The 26,251-nt window shown below is 47.0% G+C and overlaps 1 protein-coding gene across 2 annotated transcripts in view; it reads left to right on the top strand.

The window, feature by feature from the left end:
* MDGA2 (MAM domain containing glycosylphosphatidylinositol anchor 2) overlaps nt 1-26,251 on the top strand; it is a 631,704-nt gene that overhangs the window by 237,440 nt on the left and 368,013 nt on the right. For both annotated transcript variants that reach the window (XM_075926142.1, XM_075926141.1), the window contains exon 2: nt 9,713-9,852. In XM_075926142.1, the coding sequence (XP_075782257.1) occupies nt 9,713-9,852 (140 nt within the window). The remainder of the gene's footprint in view (nt 1-9,712; nt 9,853-26,251) is intronic.

Raw genomic sequence — 26,251 nt, 5'->3', positions numbered from 1 at the left:
AAATACTTCCAACTCTCCTCAGTTGTTTTTCCCTTCAGTCTTGCTTCCCATGGGACCTTACCTACAAGTTCTCTGAGCTTATCAAAATCTGCCTTCTGCTGTTGTCCTTTGTCTTCAGTACAAACAGGATTGGGTTCAACCTATAAAATATGAACAAAAACCGAAGACTTTTAAAATATCAAGCTAGAAAAACAAAGTTTACGATCGTCCAAGTCAATAAAGGTGGCTGGTTTTCCCCTATAATAGCCAATGTAGTTGTAATATACAACCGTGAATGGCCATTCTAATGCATCACATTTGATCATTTTGGTGGATGATTTCAGATCAGTCATTAATTTTGCCCCTCGCTTTTGCATACTTATATTTCATGGTGGGGAAACGGCTAGAGAAACTTTTAAAGTTTCCTGCAGCATCTTGCGTTCTAATCTTTGCATAGCAGGTTGAAAACACAACTCCTTCCTCTCTGTCACCAAATAGCCCCACAGAATCATCCTAGGTTATTTAGGTCCTAGATTCTAGGATATCTCCATGCAGAACTCGAGTACGCAGTCTCAGCAGTAAGAAATAAATCTCATGAAATCTTTAGCATGCTCTGGGACTCTATTTTTCAAAATAGAAAACAGCTTCCCACAATCCAAAGAGAATCACTTCAAACCATAAAGCTGAGTCCAATGCGTAACAATGATTTGAAGCGATGGTTTTATTTTTATTATTACTTCCAATCGCTGTGAAAAGGAATTGACAACTTTAAAAGACAGCAATCCAATCTCGTGGCCTTTTCCCTATTCCTCCATGAAACCGCGGCATCCCTACTGTTCTAGAAGCAGATACTGACAGATGCAGACCATATGTCATAGATCATAAGTTTTTAATACTCTGCCCAGCGGGAGGAACAATAAACAGCAGCGTAATGAGTTGTAGGGAAAGAAATTCAAACTGGTCTTAGAAAGAGAATTATGTTTCCTCTAACTTAATAGATACTCTGCTGATAAGCTTTGTAGTGTCAAAATTAGGTCAGCCTGTGACCGGCATGTTGGGCAGCGGAACTGTGATTTAATTAGCTTTTTTATTTGTTAGGGTTTGCAGAGATCTGGAAACACAGTTAATGTTAAGTAAGATGAGCAGCTGTCAAGCAAATTGGAAAAATGAGTCCAATCAATGGGAAAAGGTGACTCTCCTCTGGATCTCATAGCCTGGGTGTCAGCCTAATGGAGGTCACGTGACAGATGTTCACTCAGCGGAGGTCATGTGACAGACGATCACACTTGCAATCATTAAAAGTCACAATTTTTTTTCAACGGAACTCCCCTCACGGCTGTTGGTTCCCACCAAAACAACCGACGGTGACCTCTCCCCATAGCCTTGTTTTCAGCAAGCTGAAGGGAGACTCTACACCTTCAAAAGGTGAACAAGTTCAGTGACTTTAGGCCCAAATTTGTAAATGCAACTTGTGATTTTGTGCATCCAGATGCTGCCGGCTATCACAAAGGTGCTTCAAATTGGGCAACAAAAGTCACCAATCACTTTTGAAAGTCTTGTCCTTGGTGTGTTAGACCTAGGCTAGCTCTAGAGTTGACTACAGTCCTTTGTTGGAAAAAACAACGCAAATTTGCTGAGCTTTTTCCGATCGCTTTTCCGGGAGAGGCTTTTCCACCATTTGGCTCAGGCTAGATAGGGCCAAATGGCAGAAAAGCCTCCTCTTTCAGCGGAGCCCTAATCCCTTGCAGAATGAGGAATACAGGGCTCCCTGAAAGAGCACGTTGGCTTTTCCGCAAAAAGAAGCGGAAGAGCAAATGCGTTCCTTGGACGTGGCAGAGTTTTTCTGGGATACCTCCGGTATCCCCTCAGTATAGATGTACCCCTAAAGAGAAGCAACTTTGTTTATTGACAGGACAGCTAAACAAAGGGCAGGTCTTCCCATGATTCTCTACAGCAGGGGTTCTCCAATTTTTTTTCATGACCCAGTGGAAGAAAATTGTTGATTCCCGCAAGCCAACAGAATTTGGCTAGTGGGTGGTCTCCGGGGTGGGGCTGAAGAGGAGAGCTTTGGGAGGGCTCCAGCTTGGGGGACAAGGATCAGGGCTGGGGCAGGAGGGGCTAATAGCCATAGATGGACTGGAATGGTGTCCCTGGCCTCTGTTTGTCTGAGGCTGGAAATGGGTGACGGGGGATGGATCACGTGATGATTCCTTGTTTCTGTTCACTCCCTCTGGGGCACCTGGCATTGGCTACTGTTGGCAGACAGGACACTGGGCTAGATGGACCTTTGGTCTGACCCAATGTGGCCATTTGTGTGTCCTTATGTGCCACAGGACTCCTCCTCATCTCCATTACAGTGAGCTCCTGAAGACACCCAACCCCACACCTTTAGGTTGGGAGAGCTGAGAAGGAAATGGCTTTGTTTTTACCGGTATGAATAGCTTATAAGACGGCCGACAAGGTGATTGTTAGGGGTTGGATTGGGATGCCTTCAGACATGGCCCAAGGCACCTTGCTGGAGTGCCGAATGTGGCGTAAGGCGCTACGTATATGAGCAAGTTGGTGCGCAGCAAGCGAGGCTGTGAATTTGGAGCGTAATAGCTAGTCTGCGCTAATTCCCTCAGTACAGAAGGCGTCAATCTATGCTAAGAGCTGGGGGTGTGAGTCCCCAGCTCCTGTACGCATGCTCGTGCCAGCTGCTATCGAGCTAACACACGTATAAGTATCAACCTAGTCTGCGTCACCCGGGTGGCCCCAGCAGAGTCCCACTTTGCCACGCCAAGTGCATGCCTGCCGGAATCCAGTGTGGCTGCACATGGTGCGGCTAAGCCACGCCTCCCCTGCCATGGCCCGTGTTGCCACGGTGAGGCCGGTTTTTATACGTGCACTATCTCGGCGAGTATTAGCAGGGTGGTGGGAGCAGGTGAATCACACACCTCGCTGAATGTGCACAGGCAGCCGAAGAGCACCCCTCCGGTGGTTAACTTGATACACTACACCAAAGCGCGGTGTGCACACAGGCATTCTCGGTGCGCAGGAAAAGCATCCCCGCAGAGAGAGAGCGCAGTGACGGTAGCGAGTGTACGGCCTATTGGCTTGCCTTGTAGACCAGCCCTAAGAGTGAGTACAGGAAAAATGACATAGCTATTTCATTCATTTTTTGCAAGCAATAACCATCACCCTAGGCCAGTAGACGTCTATAGGTGGGCCATGGGCTAACTCCGGACCACCAGATGTTTTGGAACAGATCCCAACATCTTTAATTGAATTATTAGGATCATTAATGGGTTTTTAAATGTCTCTGGAGTCTGGACCTTGACTAGACTTGGACCAAGACATTTGGACTTTGACTACCCCGATGTTATTCTGTCAGATAAACCAGCGTACCGAAGGGACTTGGTGGGCATAATCCAGTTCCTCTTTCCGTGAAATCTGAGTGTTGGTGGAGTGGGAATGCGGAGAAAGATGTCAGCACTCTGAGCCAAAAGAGATAACGAATATCTCTCCCTCTCCTTTTAGACCAGCTACCCAATGTCTAGACCTGTGGTGTCCAACATTCTAGCCACTATCCACATGTGGCTATTTGGCTGGTGGAGTGTGGCTAGTTTGCTATAGCAGTAGCCACTAGTGGTGTCAGAATTGGTTGGACACCATGGCTCTAGACTATATTGGGTATAATGTGTATTGACACACTAGATGTACATAGAATCATAGAACACTAGGACTGGAAGGAACCTCGAGAGATCATTGAGTCCAGTCCCCTGCCCTCATGACAGGACGAAGTAGTGACTAGACCATCCCTGATAGACATTTATCCAGCCTACTCTTCAATATCTCCAGAGATGGGGATTCCACAACCTCCCTGGGCAATTTATTCCAGTGTTTGACTACCTTGACAGTTAGGAACTTTTTCCTAATGTCCAACCTAAACCTCCCTTGCTGTAGTTTAAGCCCATTGCTTCTTGTTCTATCCTCAGAGGCCAAGATGAACAAGTTTTCTCCCTCCTCCTCATGACACCCTTTTAGATACCTGAAAACTGCTAACATGTCCCCCTTCAATCTTCTCTTTTCCAAACTAAACAAACCCAATTCCTTCTGTCTTCCCTCATAGGACATGATCGTGAGACCTTACATAGAATAGAGTAAGTTCCTCTGGATCCAGTATCCTTCTTAGCCAGGGCTAATTTTATCACAAAAAGTGTCGAAGAAAAAAAAAGGGCAATATTCAGCCCAGAGGACATGAACTGAGGGGGCCTGAACAGGAGTGTGTGTCCCTGTCTATTTGCTTATTTTAGGTGGTCTAAGCCGAGAATTGTTGCTGCTTGTTACTCCTGGGGAAAGTCTTCAAATCTGATGCTCTCCTTCTATCATTGGGGTTGTGAAAACCTGATTGAGAGACGGAGCCGCTCTGTTCTAAACAAAGCTAAATACTCAGCTTGTGTCTGTAGGATAGATGAGGAACAAGGCCAGATTTCTTAAACACTTACCACAAAGGTTGACACACATTGAGAAGTATTTCAAACATAAAAAATAAACAAGGACCCCATCGGCAGTTGAAAGACCAACACATGTATCCGGCATAAGCGTTCACGAGCTACGACTCACTTCCTCAGATGTGGGAGAGGAAAGAAAGGTAAAAGAAAACTACAGAGACGGGAGTGTGACATCAGAGCTCATTAAATCAGAATGGGCGTGGTTCATCTCCAACCCTAGGCAGGTGGGAGCACCTGAATGGGAAATTACCTGTTGTAATGCGCGAACCGAACCACCCCTGGGGCTATTTCCACCTGAGTTCAGGGTGTCAAATTTGTATATGAATTCCAGCACCACCGTTTCTCCTCACCACCTGGTTTTGAAGGGTTTCTGCCTGTGAATAGGGGCTTGCCGTTTTAAATATAGTTGTTGCAACAGATGCCATTCACGGTCACTAAGAAAAAGGGAGTGAGTTATATTGGCCTACAGCAGTGGTCCCCAACCTTTAGAGGCTCCTGGGCACCCGGGGGTGGGGCTACTCACACGCCGGGTGCCCGGGGGCGGGGCCATGCGCCCGGGGGCACACCAGGGGACGGGGATGCCCTTGTACCCGGCGCCGGCACCGGCATGTGCCCTAGGGCCGGGGCTGGGGCCACCTGAGCACCTTGCGCCCAGGGCCAAGGCCGCCCAAGTGCCTTGTGCCGTGGGCCCAGGGCCGGCGCCACTGCCCGAGCCGCGCGCCTGGGGCCGGCACCGGCACCTCTCGAGCACCGCGCGCCTGAGTGCCTGCATGTGCCCCGGGACTGGGGCCACCCGAGCGCCGCGCACCCGGCGCCGGTGCGTGTCGCGCGCCTGGGGCCGGTGCCTCCCGTGCGTCACGCGCCGGGGGCAGAGCCGGCCCAGATTGTCAGCGGGCACACACAAATGCCCCGGCGGGCGCCATGGTGGGGACCACCGGCCTACAGTATCTTATTCTAATCTTGTTCATTGATGCTGTCGGGGCACCTTTGCCTGAGTCTCATTTCGTTTGGATTTCCAGGGTCAGATATTTTAAATACCAGACACCTCCCACCACACTTATAACTGGTGCACCTGTGATGGCCACCGGGGCAGGTGCAGGTGGGGTGTTTTCCTGCTAAAAGAAATCCCTTATCATTGCCTGATGGATTATTTGAGCCTGGGTTTCTGTTTTGGTACCAACACCCTAATCTGCAACGATTGAAGGGCATGCTCAGTGCGTCAAGCCATGTGGGGCGACAAAATCAGACCCGGGGCACAAGATGGAGGAGTGAATGTCTTTTATTGGACCAGCTTCTATTGGTGAGAGAGAGACCCTTGTCCCTCTAATATCCAGGGACCAACTCAGCTACGAGAATACTGCAATGCCGCCGTTCAATTCAGACCTGGTAGTTCTCGAAGAGAGGCTGAAGGGTGCTATATTACTCTTACAATAATTGAAGCCCTTTTCCTACAAACTGCAAGATGTCATCTCTGGTTAATTATCGACACCTGTGTCTAATTAAGGGCAGCTTTTAAAGCCCCCTCCAGTGAAAGGGATATGAGGAGACAGGAGATGCAAGATGAAGAAGGGTTGTGTGTCGCGAGAGGGGAAGGCTTTTTCCTAAGTGAGGTGCTGTTTTCCCCCCAAGGGAAATCGTGTGTTGTTTCTCCTTGGGGAAGGGACTTGGAGTCATAGCATATCTCTGCCCAGTGTGAGTGAAAGAGGCTGGCTGGGGGTAGGTAGATGATATGAGAAGGGACAATACTCCAGTGGGAGTGGGAAACTGATGTTTTTTTTCTGTTAAAAGAAGCCATAGGGCCAGCCCTCAGGCCTACCCTGTAAATAGTATAAGTAAACCAATGCCGAGTAGTAACCCTCTGGTGTGGGATGAATTTACCACAGCTCCTTCAGGCTACGTCTAGACGGCTTTCTTCTGCCGAAAGAAGAAATGCAAATGAGGAGCTGATTTGCATATCTTCCGATCGTGTTATCGGAAAAGGTTTTGTTGAAAAAGAAAGCCATTTAGATGTGTCTCTTTTGAAAAAAAAACCACCCTTTTTTGAAAGAACCCTGCACGCCTCATTTTTTTAGAAAGAAGGGTTCTTTTGAAAAAGGTTTTTTTTCCGAAAAAAAACGCATCTAAACTGCTTTGTTTTTCGACAAAACTTCTTCCGATGACGTGATCGGAAGAAGATATGCAAATTAGCTCTGCATTTGCGCATCTTCTTTTGGCAGAAGAAAGCCGTCTAGACGTAGCCTCAGTGCAGGAGGGAGAAATGCTGATCCCTGATGTGATGAAAGTGGCGGGTTTTCACATGCGCATAATTCTTTGCGGGATCGGAGCCTACGGAGTCTCCTTTTCGTGAGGCAGAGGTTGAAGCTTCCATTTCATCGATAAAGTGAGCTGCTGAGCTGCATGCCTCAATTTTCATTGGCCCAAGATATGGCCACAGATCGACTTCCATTGTCCTGTAGGCTTGAAGTCTCTCTGATTAAAGGGCCCCTAACAGATGATTTGTCCTGTTTGCCACAATAACTAACAGTATCGCTCCTGAGGTGATTAAAGCTGACTTATTTTTTATAGCTCTGATTTACCTTTTGCCATTTCTGCTGTTGATTGTCTCGTTATGTTCCATTCAGCAAGGGCACCCAAATTAGCGCTTGACCTTATGCTCCTATTGATCTGCTCTTGTGGAGTTTGAATGAGGGGGAAGAGCGTGACTCAGAATTACTGAAATCCCCTAGAACCTTTGCTGTTCTCTCCGGGACTATTAGAGCAGGTTTGTGAGGTCTGCCTTGGATATTTCAGCTCCCGTAATTATCCTGCACAGGTGATACATGCGACATCCATAGTATATCCGGATACATTTAGCTTGTCGACACTCAGGTTAAATAGACCAGGGCAGTGGAATCTGTCCGGAGTGAAAATGTGGTCCTGCTCCCAGTGAAGTTGGTGGATGGTCTAGATAGTACTGGATTGGGTAGACATCTGTCAGGGATGATCTAGACGGTACTGGGTCCTGCCGTGAGGGCAGGGGACTGGACTCGATGACCTCTCGAGGTCCCTTCCAGTTCTAGTGTTCTGTGAGTCTATGATTCTACCTGTTCTGTTCTATGATTCTATGCTAATTTTCACGTTAGAAGGGCGCACAATTGACTCTATTGTGCTGACTGCTTGATGGTAGTGGTTCCAAGAGCCCTTCTTATTTGCATAATGAGCGACGTAACGCTTTTACAAAGGGATGTCATACAAAGATCAAAAAAGGGAAGTTGATTTTTGGAAAGGAAGACAAAAGTAACCAGAGTGCAAATGGGTCTGTATAGGCATCCTGGGAGGGACAGCGGGATGTGCATCAATACTACGGCCAATTTTCAGGGCTCTGAGCTTATGGCTTACAGCTTTCTTCTGCTGCCAGCCGATGGAGCTACACCTTCAGCTCCTGCAGGAGAGTGCTGCCCTGTGATGCTAAAGTTCCTGCATTCAAAGTTCCTGCTGATGGTCCCTGTGTGAGGCCATTAGAGCGGTGTTTAATGCCACATCGCAGGGCAATATGCTTGCAATTCCACACCCGTCCCTTTTGGAGTTTCAGGTTGTACCTCCCTTAACCGGGACTCTCTGGTCCAGCAACATCCATGGTCCGGCAAGATGTTCCTGGACCGCAGAGTCCAGGTATAGGGAGGTCTGGTGGTGGGGCAGTAATGTGGTGGAGGGGCTGAGAACTCACCCAGGAGCCCAGTGGGGGGAAGGTGCTGTATCAGGGAGATCTTGCTCCAGCTCTAGCCCAGTTCACACAGCTCCAACCCTGGGGGCAGACAGGAAGTTCCAGCTCTGACCGCACAGCTCCAGCCCCGGCAGCAGCAGGGCCAGCAGGAGCTGGAGAGCTCAGGCCAAGGGAGAGATGGCTGGCCAGGTAGCAGCAGGCTGGCTGGGGAGCTAGAGTTTAGCACAAGCCAGGAGGGGAGGGACCTCCCCTGGTCTGGCCAATCCCCTTGTCTGGTGCTAGTCAGGTCTGAAAGGTGCCTGACTCGTGAGGTCCTATCTGCAGTAATCACGTGGTGTCTTCCCCTTTTGTTGAGGTTCTCCATGTGTTAAGCCCAAGAAATGGCATCCCCCAGTGAAGGCATCCATCCCATTACAACTCGCCCTTGGGTTTACCTTCAGTGCCCGTGGATGCTAATCTTGGTTGCGAGAAATGGGCTTTTGCCAAGCATTTCTTATTTGGACATTGGCGCTGAACTTCCCTGAAGTGTGTTGCAGGGGCCCATCTCTGCCTTAAAATATGGACAAAGGGGTGCAGGTACACGAGCGGGACAGGTCACAGGTACGCAAGAGGGAGAGTCCAACTGGCTCTAATTAAGTCCAGGAGTCAGTTTGCTTCAATCGGTTCCATGTCTTTATAAAGCAAGCAGGTGACTTCAAGCCAGTCGTTCCGCTGAAGATGCCCTGATAATGTAAAAGTATCACCCTCGCTGTGCTCTGTATGGGCAGCCAGCCTGCGGAGCCCAGCAGCTGATTGGGCAGGAGGCTGAAGCGTGATCTCGGAATTACTTGACATCCCATAAAACTGTTACTGTTCTCTCCGGAACTATTACACCACGGTTGTGAGTGCTGCATCCAGTATCCCGCTGCAGCAGAATCCCCACCACCGCGAGGCAAAGGGCAGGTCTAATATGCCCCTGCAGCTCTTGTGGGCATAGCTCATTTCAGAGCCACTTATCAGAGAAAGAAAAACAATCCAGTGAGACATCAGAGATGGAGCTGTTCTTGGGTTCCGTGTGTGTGTGTGTGTGTGTGTGTGTGTGTGGAGTAGTGAGGGAGGGAAGATGTGGCGAGGAAGTTTCTCTGAGTTAGGGATGTGAAATGGATAACTGATAAGTATACCAAAAATCGTGCGGCTTACCAGTAGGGTAACGAATTAACTGGTTGACCAGGTCCCCTTACCAGTGAACTCCGCCAACAGCCAGCCATGCCAGACTGGAGCTTCCCCGGCCATCGAAGGGCAGGGTGGCAGGCCCTCAGCTGAAACTGCTAACTGGTTAAGAGCTATCATTTAACCAGTTAACCATCCTAACATCCCTAACCCGAGTAGTCATATAACCAATTTTGCATCCAAAGCAGAGCACTGGGTTCTTGCGTCAGAGAAAGGCAGTGCCCCTCGTGAATTAGTGCTGAGGTGGGCTGCATCTCTCCGTCCGGTGGGGATGAGGGGCAAGGTGCTGAGAGGAAACATCTCACTGATACGTTTCTATGTTTGACAGCCCCCCCCACGGTGCGGATCGTGCACTCGGGCCTGGCGTGTAACATCGAGGAGGAGCGCTACTCGGAGAGGGTCTACACCATCCGCGAGGGAGAGACGCTGGAGCTGACCTGCTTGGTGACGGGCCACCCTCGGCCACAGGTGAGTCCCACACAGGCACCCAGCCACAATGTGTTGTCCAATCACCACAACTCTCCTGTCGTTTGCCCTCCTAGTTGTTTCAGGTTGTCTGGTCAGTAGGGGCATTGGAGTGACTTGGTCTTGTAAGTGCTGGACTCGCTTGAATGCCGTGAAGCTGGTTGAGGCCTGCTCATGGGCAGCAGTTAATGTAGGCAAGGAAAGGCATTGCCTTCCCAAAACTGCCTACACTGCTTAGCCGCCGGGGAGGGAATGGGGCCATGTCGCATGGTTCCCTGGTGGCCAGGAAAGGCTGAGGCTGTGCCGTGCAGCAGCCCTAGCTGGGGTTGGGTGGGGCTTGACTTTGGGGGAGGGAGGTTGTGAAGGGGTGTGTTCTCCAGGGAAGGGGTGTGGCTTTGGGTGGAAGGGGCGGGTCTTCAGCTGCCTTCCCCAGCTGGGCCTTCACCCGCTGCCCATGTTCCTATTAGTGTCACCATACAACCAGGCAGCAAGTTTCAAGGGAGTGCCACTACCCTCCTTTTCTTACTGGTTGCAAAGAATAAGGTCCTAAAACTTCAGTTCACGGTATGGGACTGGCCTTAATGAACCTCCCATTCAATGTTGCTCAGTTTGAGAGTGACTCGCACACGCACAGCGCCAGGGAAATGCTAAGCATGTGGAAGAAGGCACCAGGCTAAGCAGTTGAAGCAGATGCACGCCTGAGCCCAAGGGACATTTCGACTTCTTTCTGGAGGAGGCAGGTTGATGAGAACAAAACCGTTGCAGAGATGTGTAAAAATGAAATATAGTTCAAACAAACCAAGCCAACCTTTTCTAGTCTTCAGGTTTCATGGATACACTTTAAGCCAAGATGCCGGTGAGTCCGCTCCACACCCAGTTAGTTAGTATGGTTAAACCAAGGTCTTTCAACGTCTAGACCTGGGAGTGAGCACCGTGTTTTATTCCTCTTAGTTTTCCTTCTGATTTGTCCTCCCTTTAGCTTCTCTGAAATGTTTTTTCTTCATGTTTCCACTCGTTTCTTCTTTCCCCTGCTTTGTGTACCCATCTCCTCTTCGCTGGTTGTAACAATTTTCCTTCGTCAGTATTCTCTTCCTCTGTGTCTCAGACGAGGGAGCTGTATTGGGAATTTGGGGAGATGCAGCAGACACAGTTAAGGCCTTGAAGATGTTCACAATGGGGATATGCTATTTTTTTCCCCAATCTCAGGACAAATGACATAAAAAGCTAATGAGGCTCTCCAACCACGATGGTGGAAATGAAACTGATAGCTCCTTTCTAGAGCTGCCCTCTGGCCAGTTTCACCAATTTAGCTAGGCCTCCCCAAGTCTGATACATTTGCATACGTTCAGGGCCAGCTTTCGGAAGTGCAGGACCCAATTCGAACCGAATTTTGGTTGAGCAGACCCCAAGAGAACCCTCAAAGACCACAAACCAGATAAGGATCGAAGGTGCCAGGCCAGGTTTATTGTAAAGCAAAGTACATTAGTTGTCAATAGACTCTACTGAACCGCCTCGCATTTGTACCCAGTAACAATGGAATGGCTCAGCACAATGAAACACTTCCATTGCCCCCATAGGCCATTCAAAGACTGTCTCCCAAGACACCACCTTATATGCAGGTACGAACTCATCACTGCTGACGTGTGAGGTTGCCACTCTCTGATGTTGCCAAGCTACCACCAATCACCTTATGCCTCATGATCTGATTAGCCCATCTCCATCCATCATGTATCAACCTCGACTCTTTCCTGAACCTGAGTTGGTATCTGTGGAGAGTAAACATCTATCTTAGACCCTTTTCCTGACCCTGAGTTGGAATTTATGGGGATCATAGAATCATAGGATATTAGGACTGGAAGGGATCTTGAGAGGTCATCGAGTCCAGTCCCCTGCCCTCATGGCAGGACCAGTCTACTACGGTCTGGATCATCCCTGATAGATGTTTACCCAACCTACTCTTAAATAGCTCCAGAGATGGAGATTCCACAACCTACCTGGGCAATTTATTCCAGTGTTTAAACACCCTGACAGTTAGGAACTTTTTCCTAATGTCCAACCTAAACCTCCCCTGCTGCAGTTTAAGCCCATTGCTTCTTGTTCTATCCTCAGAGGCCAAGATGAACAAGTTTTCTCCCTCCTCCTTATGACACCCTTTTAGATACCTGAAAACTGCTATAATGTCCCCCCTCAATCTTCTCTTTTCCAAACTAAACTAACCCAATTCTTTCAGCCTTCCTTCATAGCTCATGTTCTCTAGACCTTGAATCATTCTTGTTGATCCTCTCTGGACCCTCTCCACATCTTTCTTGAAATGCGGTGACCAGAACTGGATGCAATACTCCAACAGAGGCCTAACTAGTGCTGGGACTGAGTATCATGGCCTTTTTCAATGAGCTGTGTGTTTATAACTCATGATAAGCTCCCAGTTACTGCTCTCCACCGGGGGTTGTGCTGTCTCCGCTTGTTTATGCCTGATTAAACAAACGTGGCTGTTTCCTGCTAATCTCTTCAACCTTTCTTTAGCCATGTGTCACAAGGGTGTCACAAGGAGGAAGGAGAAAATTTGTTCCTCTTGGTTTCTGAGGACAGGACAAGGAGTAATGGGCTTAAAGTGCAGCAGGGGAGGTTTAGATTGGACATTAGGAAAAAATTCCTAACTGTCAGGGTGGTCAAATATTGGAATAAATTGCCAAGGGAGGTGGTGGAATCTCCCTCTCTGGAGATATTTAAGAACAGGTTAGATAGACATCTGTCAGGGATGGTGTAGACGGAGCTTGGTCCTGCCCTGAGGGCGGGGGGCTGGACTCAATGACCTCTTGAGGTCCCTTCCAGTCCTATTATTCTATGATTCTATGATTCTATGTATTGTCCATTGTTTTTTAGGCCTCAGACCCCAGATCAGGCCTTTGCAATATGGGTTTATGTCTCATGCCCTCATCTTACTACACATAGAAGAAGCTAGTTAGGGTTCTGGGGGACTTTCTCAGGACTGTTGGGCCAAACAAACACCAATCCTATAAGAATGATTGATGCTCGACTTTCTTCTAAGATGCTGCACGTGCAAGATCCTCAGAGACATAGGCCTAGTTCAGCTCTATGGTCCCAAAAAAAATTTCTGTGTTTGTGGCTCCTTAGTGATTTTTGTTTGGTTTGCGCAACTTTTCAGTTTCACTTATAGTGGGGCCAGCAGATGGGGCATTTCAGTGCCAATGGGAAAGTATCAACTTTACCAGCCTCGATTTTTGCTTTAGAGGATTGGAAAGATCTTTATTATGAACATCAATTTTTTCTGAGGTATATTTTGTAGCTGCCTATAACAGCCTAACAAGATGAATCAAATAATATTTTGTTCCAATCAAGTATTAGAGAGCCAAGTTCTATGGTGTGGTATTTTTGTATAGCATTTTGAACACCCCAGAATATAGAATTGTGGAGAGCTTTTCACCATCATGACACAGTCAATTTCTCTCTATTTCATGAGTCCCAGTTTTGCCATCACACATGGAACGCGAAACACAGTCCATGGACTTTGTGATTTGTGGTTAGCAGAGCTCGGGGAATTGGGACGATGAATTCACAGATCTTCCATCTAAAATCTGGTGTTCTTCTCCCTGGAAATACCTTTGAAAGATAGATTCATAGGGGTTCATTCTGCATGTTGGCATTCCACAATAGGACTCAAAACGGCTCAGGATGGGCCTAAATTCGCTCCGCTTGAAAAGGTTGCCCAGTACAATGTCACTGTGTGAATTCCCCGCATGCAGTCGAGTGAGGGCAAAATCCATTGGCTGCAATCAACAAGTGAATACTGATTATAAATAGGAGAAATATTTCTTCTGATTACAACAAATCTCAGTAAAACATGTGCAAGGTGAGGGGAGAAAAGCCGGGCATACCTTAATTGTTCAACATTCTTTCCAAAATCACAAATGGAAAAAAATAACAGAGGGCTGTAAATCAATTCCTTTTTATGTATTTTTTTCAGTGCCTCCAACACCTTTTAGAAAGTGACATTAATTTCCTTGCTCTTTTTTTTTCCGTTCCACCTTTTTTCCCCCCTCTCTCTCTCGGATGATGTTCAGACTGCTGTTGACTCAGTCCTCTGACATTGGCGACATAATTAAATGTCGATGAAGCTGTGAGAAAGGATTATGGTGACTTGGTGATTCTATTGTGTTGGCGGGTTGGTTCCCTATTTGCTGAATTTAATTCCCTGAATACATATTAACTCTGCTTTAAAGATCCTGGTATAGGTTTTGATATAGACACTTATTAGAAAATACAGTGGAAAGGAGGAATATGGCCATAAAAAAGTTTTCCGTTATAAGCATTTTCGTAAAAGCACGTCTAGATTGGCAGGATGCTTTTCCGTGAAAGCGTCCATGGCCAATCTAGACGCGGTTTTCTGCAAAAAAGCCCCGATAGCCATTTTCACCATTGGGTCTTTTTTGCGGAAAACAGTACTATGCTGTCTACACTGGCCCTTTTGAGCAAAAGTCTTTCGGAAAAAGACTTTTGCCGGAACGGGAGCAGCATAGTATTTCCGGAAAAGCACTGATGATTTTACCTGAGATCATCAATGCTTTTCCGGAAATTCAAGCGGCCAGTGTAGACAGCTGGCAAGTTTTTCCGCAAAATCATATGATTTTGCGGAAAAACTTGCCAGTTTAGACACAGCCATGGAAAGAAACCCGTTCTCCCTCCAGGATGGTCTTTTAATTTGATAGAGTTACTCATGAAGTCTGATACTGTTCTATGAAAGAATGACAGAATCTGATCCGGTTTGGATAACATCAATTATCCAACCACCTGCCATCTGAAAGAGCTTCATATCCCTCAGTGCCGATTAATTACATTGAATATTCCCTCAGTTATCAGAACCTTTATCATCCAACCTTTCACTGTCCCTGTAGCATTCAAATAATGGAGTGTGTACTATATGCAGAAGTGTGTTGATTTCTGCTTAGCATCTGTTCGAAGGAAAAGCTGGCAAGCACACAAGAATGAGTGGGCGTTTGCGAGTGTGTGTGTGTTTCAAACCACCCTTTGTAGCTAAAAAAACATGGGGAAAATGGGGAAGTTTGCTACCTCTTGCATAGCCTGTGGGCAAAACATGAAGGCTTCGTTCCTGCTCGCATTGAAGTGAATGAGAAAACTCCAGTTGAAGTCACTGGTGCAAAATCGGACCCAGAACCCCAACCTCGTAAAATGAGATGTTCCGTTCTCTTTCTCCGCAAAGAGAGCCTTTTTGGAAGGAGGTATTGCATCGTAAGCAAGATCTCTGCTTCAGGGCAGCCCCTGAATTGTTCCCATATGCCAAGTCCCTTGGCCTAGGACTTGTTCATGGGCTGCTACTATCAGTTGTACCGGGAAGATTGTAGAGAGCCTTTACCAATGTTTCTTAAACTTTTTGAGACCACAGAACACCAAACAATAGTATTTTTTATGTGGAACACACATAAAAATTGTCTTCATAAAATGCCTTGTAAGTTTTGATGGAACCATAGCGCTATTAACAAAACCTCAAAGCAAATAACGCATTGCAGGCAATCGTCTTTATATGTGAATCCAAACGCTAGGTATGTAGGATCATATTTTCATCATGCCGTTTTCTTCCTTTTTTGTTCCGGGGAAGATGTGCCACATTGTTGAGAAATGTTTATGTGTACGTCACTCGTTGATGGTATTAGTTCCTCAGCAGTACTGTTTTCACTCACTTCTGTCTTTTTTTAAAGAAACGTAACTTACTCTGTTACTCATATCGGTGGAAATAATACATTCAATAAATCATCATGCGCGTTGGCTAACGTCAAGCAGCGGACTGTCAGCGTAGCCGCCACGCCGGCATAGTGCATGCGTAGCACGTCATTGTTAGTTTCTACGCTGCCGTATAGATAGGAGAAGAAGATTAGAGACAAGAGGGGAGGCTAACACGCTGTTAGCCAACCTTACTGAGATGTAGAAATAAAATTATGATTTGGTATTTTCCAATACTGTTATCATCGTAACATGGTTATTTATGGTAAAGCTTTGACTTATTTTTCCAAACGGTCGGGGCACCCCTGCGAGTTGTTCACGGAACACCAGTGTTCCGCCGACTGGTCTAGACTTGCCGCCCCTGAGAGGAGTGGATTTGGAAGATGGCAGCTCTTCCAGATTCAGCCTATGTTCCCACCACGGCATAACGGTCTCACGTCAGAGGCTGGAGACCAGGTCACTTTTCAGCTGGGTCCCTTTGAAAGAGACGTATCGGTTTTGAAGCTGCCTTCGGAGGACATGCTGACTCCTCAGCTTTACAGTGGTTTCCCCTTGGGATGGCTCTGTGCCTCCAGGCTGAGCTGACAACTTAAAGGGATTTCCCTCCACTGCAGCTGCCTGGAGGAACAGTTCTGTAAGGATTGTCCATCGTTGTTCCTTGTAATTTTTCCTCACACAAACAACGCCTCCTGCTGGCACGTGTGCGGAGCCAATGGCAGCTTTCCAGTCTTTCTGCCTCTGTGATAAAACTCTTTCCTTCTCAGCTAGGTGGGAGGGCCTTCCACCCTTGGAGGGGAAAAGAGGACGGTTCCCCAGGCCAAGAGGAGATCCTGGGCCTCTATTAGGCTACGTCTAGACTGCAAGCCTCTTTCGAAAGAGGCTTTTTCGAAAGATACTTTCGAAAAAGACTCTTTCGAAAAAGAGCATCTAGACTGCAAGCAGTACTTTCAAAAAAGCAAGCTGCTTTTTCGAAAGAGAGCACCCAGGCAGTCTGGATGTTCTCTTTCGAAAAAGCCCTGTTTGCATTCAAGAACGCCTTTTTTCGAAAGAGCACTTTCGAAAAAAGGCGTTCTTCCTTGTGAAATGAGGAGTACCGCCGTCGAAAGAAAAGCCGCGTTCTTTTGATCTAATTTCAAAAGAACGCGGCTGTCGTCTAGACGCAGGTGACGTTTTTTGTCAAAAAGGCTCCTTTTTTCGAAAAAACCCTGCAGTCTAGACACAGCCTCAGTGATTTCAACAGCTGAGCAGCTCTTGAACGCTAACCAGCTATGGGGGGCTTGCTAGGATGTGCACTTCAGCAGCCAATGGCTGTGCTGCATCCTGGGTTGCTGGGCAACAGATAAGGGCCTGCCAAGGGTCCAGCAAAGCACAAGGTGGCCTTTCATTCGCTACCAATAGCCGGCTTACCCTCTGCTTTGCTGGCAGACCACTTGGGAGCCCACGATTGGATTCTCTGCTACAGGTCTCCTCCCCGAGAGGCTGCGTCTGTCTCAGGTATTCCCGTGGTGCCTGTCACAGCAATATCTCAGCGCCCCGCCGACTTTCCTGGATTCATCTCCACTGCAGCCCTGGGGGGTGGGGTCGGGCGGTATCCTGACCACCACTGTGCACACAGGAAGTGAGGGACAGAGAGACGAAGGGTTGTCTGCACCGCCCAAGCAAACCTCTGCCAGCAAGACTCGGTCCTGGGCTCAGCTGCTTTGGGCATGCGGGGCTCATGCCCCGAGGCTAACTGTAATAGCATCAAAACCAGCAGGTAGCCCGGTGGCACCTGAGAAACTAACGCGGGTATTAGGTCATGAGCTTTTGTGGGTAAAACCCACCCAAGAGAGACATCTCGGAGTCACGGTGGAAAATTCTCTGAAAACATCCATTCAGTGTGCAGCAGCCCTGAAAAAAGCAAACCGAATGTTAGGAATCATTAAAAAGGGGATAGAGAATAAGAGAGAGAATATCTGATTGCCTCTATAGAAATCCATGGGACGGCCACATCTTGAATACGGCTTACAGATGCGGTCGCCTCATCTCAAAAAAGATCTCTTGGCATTGGAAAAGGTTCAGAAAAGGGCAACAAATGTGATTGGGGTAGGGAATGACCGCCCTATGAAGCAGAGATTAAAAAGACCGGGATTTATCAGTTTAGAAAGGGGGATATGACAGAGGTCTATAAAATCAGAACAGGTGCGGAGAAAGTCAATAAGAAAAAGTTATTTACTTGTTCCCATTGCATAAGAACCAGGGGTCACCAAATGAAATTAACTGGTAGCAGGTTTAAAACAAACAAAAGGAAGTGTTTCATCACACAGCGCACAATCAACCTGTGGAACTCCTTGCTAGAGGATGTTGTGAAGACTAGGACTTTAACAGGGTTCAAAAAAGAGCTAGATTGATTCATGGAGGTGAGGTCCAGGAATGGCTGTTAGTGAGGATGGGTAGGGATGGTATCTTTAGCCTCTGTTTGTCAGGGACTGGAAATGGACGACAGGGAGGGATCACTTGATGATTCCTTGTTGTGTTCACTCCCTCTGGGGCATCTGGCATTGGCCACTGATGGATACTGGCCTAGATGGACCTTTGCTCTGACCCAGTCTGGCTGTCCTTTTGCTCTTATTTACTTTGTCAGATGAGTCGTAGTGTAACAGAATCCAGATTATATAACAGCAAAAAATGTTGCCTGTCAATTGTAGGACCAATGTCACTGAAGCTAATTAAGTCAGGCTGGATGTGTCCCATTCACAGTATTTGATGTGGCAATGCAAATATCAAAGGTGGGGGGAATGGCCTTTGTAGTGCATTAACCAGTTAATATCTTTCTTCAAGCCAGAACGGATAGTGTTGAACTTGGAAATGGACTGCAATTCAGCTGTCTCCCTGTGCAATTGGGCGATAAAATCCCTTTGTAGCAGCATAGACACTCAGGCTGGAGCCTGGCATTGGGGACCCACCCCTGCATCAGAGGTCCAAACCCCGACTTGTACACTACTATTTGTATCCACACAGCAAGAGTCACTGAGAAGTACTGTTGTTGTTTGCAGCCTGGACATGCCCTAAGTGACTTGCCCAGGGTCACACAGGTTGCTTGTGGCAGAGTAGGGAAATGGAACAGGGTCTCCTAAGTCCTAGTATAATGGCCCTGGATAAAGCCACAAAGTAATCAGCAAGTTCAGCTAAAGGGAGGACAACTTCTCACACCATCAGCTGCTGCTCTGGTTCCCCGTTGTCTGGCCGTTAGTCCCAGTCTTGTTTTTCTCTGTGTCTGGGCAGTCCCTGGGACCTGTTCCTCTCCATTTGCTCTCTCTGTGGGATTGGCAGATCACTGATGCACCCTGGTCCAATCAGCAGATGCGAGAGGAGGAACTTTCTGTGGCCATGCTTGTGTGTGGGCCGGGACAGCATGATCCCCACCGAAGCCGCAGGTTCCTCCCAGACGTGTACGTCTTGAAGCTCAACACAGCCTATCAAAAGGCAAGGCTGTTTAGCTGTCAGGAAATCTTGCCCAGTGGTTAAAAGAAAGGTTCTTTCCTAAGCAGTTCCTGAAGCTTTTGCAGCTGCTATTACCGCAAAAAGCTGTTCAACCAAAATGTTGTATTAAGACGGCATCCTCGCTGCGGCTCCCTCATAAAATCTCGATTTTCTTAGCTTGGATCCAGGATGGAAAATTGATTTCAGTTCATTTTACCTGTTTATGGATTTTCTCGCTCATCTAGCACCTCGCTCATCTGCTCTCCCCCCAATCCCTCGTATGTTTCAGCTCACAGAAAAACAAGGGACCTGCCATATTTTGTAAAGATTAATTGCTTGCAGCGGGGGGATGGGTAGGATAGTCTCAGAAGTGTGATTCTGCTGCAAAATACAGGAGGTTTGCAAGAAAGAATTTGAACATTACCCGTCTTTTATTGCCTTCCTCTTAAATTTTCATTGAATTTTAGTGCTCCCGAAAGCAAACGTATAACAGGCTAGAACGTGGTATAACGCAGGCAGCCAATCTCTCAGCTCCTGCACAGATCTGCCTGTGGAAATTTGAATCTTCCTGAACTTTGCAGCCTCTTCCCCCCTGCAGACCAAAGACATGGATCAACCTGGCCAAACTCGGTGTTGGTTTTGTGAATCTGACAATCAGAGGAAGAGAGACAATGTACTGTGTCCAGTTCTGGGCCCCCCACTACAAAAAGGATGCGGACGCATTGGAGAGGGTCCAGCGGAGGGCAACCAAAATGATTAGGGGTCTGGAGCATATGACCTACGAGGAGAGGCTGAGGGACTTGGGTCTGTTTAGTCTGCAGAAGAGAAGAGCGAGGGGGGACTTGATAGCAGCCTTCAACTCCCTGAAGGGGGGTTCCAAAGAGGCTGGAGAGAGGCTGTTCTCAGTAGTGACAGATGGCAGAACAAGGAGCAATGGTCTCAAGTTGTGGTGGGAGAGGTCCAGATTGGATATTAGGAAAAACTATTTCACTAGGAGGGTGGGGAAGCACTGGGATGGGTTCCCTAGGGAAGTAGCGGAGTCTCCATCCCTAGAGGTGTTTAAGTCTCGGCTTGACAAAGCCCTGGCCGGGTTGATTTAGATGGGATTGGTCCTGCCTAGAGCAGAGGGCTGGACTTGACGACCTTCTGAGGTCTCTTCCAGTTCTGATTCTATGATAAGGGGATGGTTGGATGAAATAACATGATCTTGGTAACTAATTGACCATTCATTTCCAGTTGGAAATAGGTCAATGGAAGGATGATAGGAGTTGCTATAGAACTTTCTGGGTGTCTGGCTGGTGAGTCTTGCCCACATGCTCAGGGTTTAGCTGATTGCCATATTTGGGGTCAGGAAGGAATTTTCCTCCAGGGTAGATTGGCAGAGGCCCTGGAGGTTTTTCGCCTTCCTCTGTAGCATTGGGCACAGATCACAGCTGAAGGACTCTCTGCATGTTGGGGCCTTCAAAGTATTGGAAGGCTTCAATATCTGAGACATAGGTGAGAGGATTATTCTAAGAGGGGTGGGTGAGATTCTGTGGCCTGCACTGTGCAGGGGGTCAGACTAGATGATCATAATGGTCCCTTCTGACCTTAAAGTCTATGAGTCTATGAGAGAAATTGCCAGATGTGGGCACATTACAGAGAAATTGTCCTAGGTGATGAGAAATGAAATGGGGACTCCTTAAGGTCAGCCTGTGCCAGGTGTCTTCATCTGCCAAAGAGGCAGTGGACTGTTCTTGTTCGTTCATCATTCTTAGGTACAGGCAGTCCCCGGGTTACGTACAAGATAGGGACTTTCCGACTTACATACAGATTCAACTTAAGAACCCCAGGTGTCCCCAAGTCAGCTGCTGCTGAAACTCATCAGCAGCTGATTCCAGGAAGCCGGGGCAGAGCAGCTCTGCCTCGGGCTTCCTGTAGTCAGCCGCTGGTTAGTTTCAGCAGCCGCTGACTTGGGGACGCCTGGGGCAGAGCAGCTCGGGTGCTGCTGGGTTGGTCCAGTGGCGTGGCCGCTCCTCGGCGCTACTGGAGCAACCCAGCAGCACCCCAGCTGCTCTGCCCCAGGCATCCTGATTCAGCCGCTGCTGAAACTGATCAGCAGTGGCTGAATCAGGACTCCTGGGGCAGAGCAGCTGGGGTGCTGCCGGGTTGGTCCAGTAGCGCCAAAGAGCGGTGCTGCGGGACCAACCGGCAGCGCCCCACCTGCTCTACCACAGGCCCCGGGCTTTGCTCCACGTCTCCCTGGTCTGCTGGGGGGGGCACTAGCTGCGTCCCCCCCCCCCCCCCCCAGCAGACCAGGGAGACGCTGAGCAAAGCCGCGGAGGACCCGGGCCGGACCCGCGGCGCTTCCAGCTGATCTGGAAGCGCCGCGGGTCCGGCCCCGGGTCCTCCGCCACTTTGCTCCCCGTCTCCCTGGTCTGCTGGCTCCCCCAGCAGACTAGGGAGACGGGGAGCAGCTTTTCTCACCCCGGAGGAGGCGGGCGGCGGGACCAGGCGTCCCGCCACTCCAGTCCTCCGGGGCGAGAAAATCCCCGTTCATAACTGCGGATTCGACATAAGTCGGATCCGCATAACTCGGGGACTGCCTGTATTTAGTTTCTAAACTATACAGTGGTTACACTTAAAAAAAAAACCACAACAACAATGCAGTGATGTGACGCAGATTTCAGAGAGACGGAAGGAAATTCAAAACCCGTGCTTGCAATTTCAGCCATGCATTGCTCATGCTGGATGTGCTAGTGTTTTCTCTTCCTGTGCTGGTCTCTCCTTACCCATATGCAGAATACACAGCTGTGTAGGGCACCCAGAAATGCGAGGCACCCTGGGGTCTTAATATCCACCCTGCTGCTTCTTTCTATCCCTGTTCTGTGGCTCTGCTTCAGGGGGATCTAGCTAAGTTCCACCTGACGACCTATTAGCAGCTCTTTGAACCTGGGAAAAAGTCATTTGAGTGGGAACGAAGCCATTTAACAATCCGTTTCTGAATTCTCTGTATTAGTCGACGGGGCCTTATTTAAAAATTTGCTGTAAAACAATTTCATTTGTGTGTCGCTCAAGATTATACAATCGCGTCTCTAAAAAGTCACTCCCCTTGCATCCTTCTTGCATCCACCGGGTCCAGGGGCATCCGCACTGGGCCCCATCGCTCCGAAGGAAGCCCTTGTTCCTATGCCACTCTAAACACAACTTTCAGCTCCCCATGGAATTTGACGTGATCAGGAATCTGGAGAATTCTTCTTGTACATAAAAATAGCACGATGAAGCCCAGAGTGACAGCTGCTGCTGCTGCTGTTTTAAATGCCACACAGTGTACGGCGGTTGTTCTTTTAAATGGGGTCAATTCAGCAGCAAGCCCATAACTTTTCTGTGTTCTGGCCAAGTTATAGGGGCTTTTTTTTAAAGCTGGGGGCTTGGAAAGGGGGACATGTCTGTTCTGAAGCCTTCCATAGACGAGCTGTGCTGATTCTATATGGAACCTTGATGATGTGCTAATGTCCTTCGTTTCCCGTAGGAAGCGTGGGGTTAGAATCACACTTCCCCTAGTCTACAGAAACAAAAGACCAGGAGAGCGGCCATATTGGATCCGGCCACTGGTGCGTGTAGCCTAGGCTCTTGTCTTCTGACAGTGGCCAATGCCAGCTGCTTCAGAAGGCGTGAGGAGAACAAGGCAATTTTTGAGTGAACCTAGCTTCTCGCAAACAGACAAGGGGCATTTAGGCTACGTCTACACTGCACGCTTATTTTGGAATAAGCTGTTCCGGAATAGTTATTCTGAAATAGCACGTCTACTCTGCAGGGAAGCCTCAAAATGAGTCCGAGGCAGCTTCTCTAATGTAGACGTGATGTCTGGAGTTAGAGCCCCAGGAGGAATAACTTAGAATGGCCCAGGTGAGGGACTCTTTCGAAATATTCAGCAGTGGAGCATCTACACACGCCTTATTTCGAAATAGCTATTTCGGAATAGGCGTCGTTCTTTGCAGAATGGGGTTTACAGAAGTCGGAATAAGCCGTTCATTGCTTCAAAATTATTTTGAAATAGTGGAATTGCTGTGTAGACGCTCGCATAGTTATTTCGGAATAACGGCCGTTATTATATTCTCTTATATTCTCATAATATAAGAACTAGGGGCCATCAAATGAAATTAGTGGGCTGCAGGTTTAAAACAAATGAAAGGAAGTTCCTCTTTACACAGCGCATAGTCAACCTGTGGAACTCCTTGCTTGAGGAGATTGTGAAGGGTAGGACTATAACAGGGTTTAAAAGAAAACACAGGACTATGTAGCACTTTAAAGACCAACAAGATGGTTTATTAGGTGATCAGCTTTCGTGGGCCAGACCCACTTCCTCAGATCAATATGGGTCTGGCCCATGAAAGCTCATCACCTAATAAACCATCTTGTTAGTCTTTAAAGTGCTACATAGTTCTGTCTTTTGTTTCAGCCACACCAGACTAACACGACTGCATCTTTATCAGGGTTTAAAAGAGAACTAGATAAATTCATGGAGGTTAAGTCCATTCATGGCTATTAGCCAGTATGGGTAAGGAATGGTGTCCCCAGCCTCTGTTTGTCAGGGGGTGGAGACGGATGGCAGGAGAGATATTGCTTGATCATTACCTGTTTGGTTCACTCCCTCTGGGGCACCTGGCAGTGGCCACTGTCAGCAGACAGGATACTGAGTTGGATGGATCTTTGGTCTGACCCAGTATGGCCGTTCTAATATTCTTATGTTCTGTTATAATCGTGACCGTCACACCATCCTCTGGCAAAGAATTCCACAAGCTGACAGTGCATTGTCTGAAGAAATACTTCTTTGTTTTAAACATGTTTCATGTCAATTTCATTGGGTAACCCTTAGTTCTTGTCATGCTAGAGTAAATAATGCTTCATTATTCACTTTTTCCACACCAGGCAAGACTTGATAGACCTCTGTCTTATTTGTGTCTCTTCATATGGAAGCTGTTTCATACTCCTAATCATTTTAGTTGCCCTTCTCTGTATCTATTCCGATTCTAGTATGTATTTGAGATGGGGCATCTACATCTGCACATAATAGTCAACACATTGTTACACAATGCATTTATATAGCGGCATTATGATATTTTTTATCTATCCCTTTCTTCTAGTTCATAACCATTGTTAGTTTTTTTCCACTACCACTCTGCATTCAGTATATATTTCCAAGAACTATACACAATGACTGCAAGATTTTTCCTGAGTGGTAACAGCTAATTTAGATCCCATCATTCGGTATATATAATTTGTATGTCTTCCAATGTGCAGTACTTTGCATTTATCAATATTGAATTTCCTCTCTCATTTTGCTTTCCAGTTACCCAGTTTTGTGAGGTTCCTTTGTAACTCTTACCAGTCTGTTTTGGACTTAACTATTGTGAGTAATTTTGTATCGTCTGTGGATTATGTGACCTCCCTGTTTACCGTTTTTTCCAGTTCATTTATGAATATGTTGAACAGTATTGGTGTGATTTCAAACCCATAGAGGACACCACAATATCCCGATCTCCTTTCTAAGAATTTAATGAACTTCTACAACCAAAGCAGACCAAAAAAGGCATTATTTGAAAATAGGAACTTCTTGAAACAATTGTCAACATTAATGACGTTTCTGAACACATTTTTCCACCGCATTTTAATTTGTATTTTTTTTAAATCAGTTTCATGGTGCTTGTGATCAGTTATTTTACAAATCATGAGTTATTTTTTCCCTTTTCTAGAAAGTCAGTTTCCATTACAGTATGCATTTCTTTGGTAAACCCATTTCCGAGAAGAACTTTTAACCTGATATTGATTAAACTTTGTAATAAACATAGATCAAAACATCATGAGATTATTTGGGGAACACAACAAAAAATAGGTTCATTTCAGGTACTGTAAGACGTAAATTAACTTAGAAATGTTTTAGAAAACCGTTTTCTCACTTTGCAACTTCTCTACATGGCATCCTGTCTCTGCCATTAGGCAGTCGTGCCTGCTTCAGAGACATATATCAGAAACACTGCATTAGGGCTTCAAAGGACAAAGCAAATATTCAGTAGAGCAATCTTATTAAACATGGTATTTTGATCAATTAGGGCTGTATTCCTCACTTGTTACTCAAACAAAAATCCAGTATTTCTACTTGGAGTCTTGCCTGAGTAAGACATGATGGATCAGAGCCTAGATACACCGACAGACCCTTTATATAGTCAAAATATTACTATCAACCCATATGATACATTTTACATGAGTAATTTCAGATGCTTCTTGAATGTAAAGACATCTTCAAATGTTATATAGGTTGGACGTCTCTAGTCTGGCACCCTCGGAACCTGACTGGGGCCAAACCAGAGAATTTGCTGGGCCGTGGGAGATCAATATTGTCTAGCAGCATTATCAGCACTTCCATGGCTTACTGGGCTCTTATAACACAGTTAGCGGTAAATTAGAGCTAAATAACATCACTGAACTGTGAGAGCAGGGACTGGCGACTGTAAACAAACTTTTTTGGACCATCGAAAACTTGGCCACACCCGTGATAAGTGGAAATCGGGCTAACTAAAATCATGCCAGACCACGGAGGTTGCCAGGCTAGTGAGTGCCGGACAAGAGAGCTTCAAACTGTACCAGTTTATCTTCAACGAGAGTATAATAAATAATAATATAATAATAATATATGGAGATATACCTATCTCCTAGAACAGGAAGGGACCTTGAGAGGTCATCGAGTCCAGTCCCCTGCCCTCATGGCAGGACCAAGTACTGTATCTGCTACTTGCTCTGTAGCGAGGCTCTTGCCTGTTGCTGCACATGTATTCCTCAAATTGCATTTGGTGACTCTCTGATGGATTTCGTTTTTATTTCATGTGCTGCTAATAAAGACATAACACGATTATGATGCAGTGAATCTAAGGAAATTATTGACTATTTTGTTTGATATCAGATGGTTTGGGTCGATCGTGTTTAGGAATAAAAAAGACCCTCCTGAAAAGATGTAAAATATTCTTCAATATCACAGCACTTGGAGAAATTGTTTTATCATAAGCAATTACCTTGTGATGCAAGCTAATTTATTATACTAACTGGCATCCATAGAATACCTAAAGCTGCCTAAATATACACAGTGGAAGTTTTCTGAGAAAATCTGGTTAATGAATGTGTTGTTTCCCTCCATTTGCCATCTTAT

Source organism: Pelodiscus sinensis, chromosome 4 (assembly GCF_049634645.1).
Source record: "Pelodiscus sinensis isolate JC-2024 chromosome 4, ASM4963464v1, whole genome shotgun sequence".
NCBI classification, from domain to species: Eukaryota; Metazoa; Chordata; order Testudines; family Trionychidae; genus Pelodiscus; species Pelodiscus sinensis.
The sequence above is the reverse complement of the archived record's forward strand: the minus strand, read 5'-3'. Positions and strand labels throughout refer to the sequence as shown.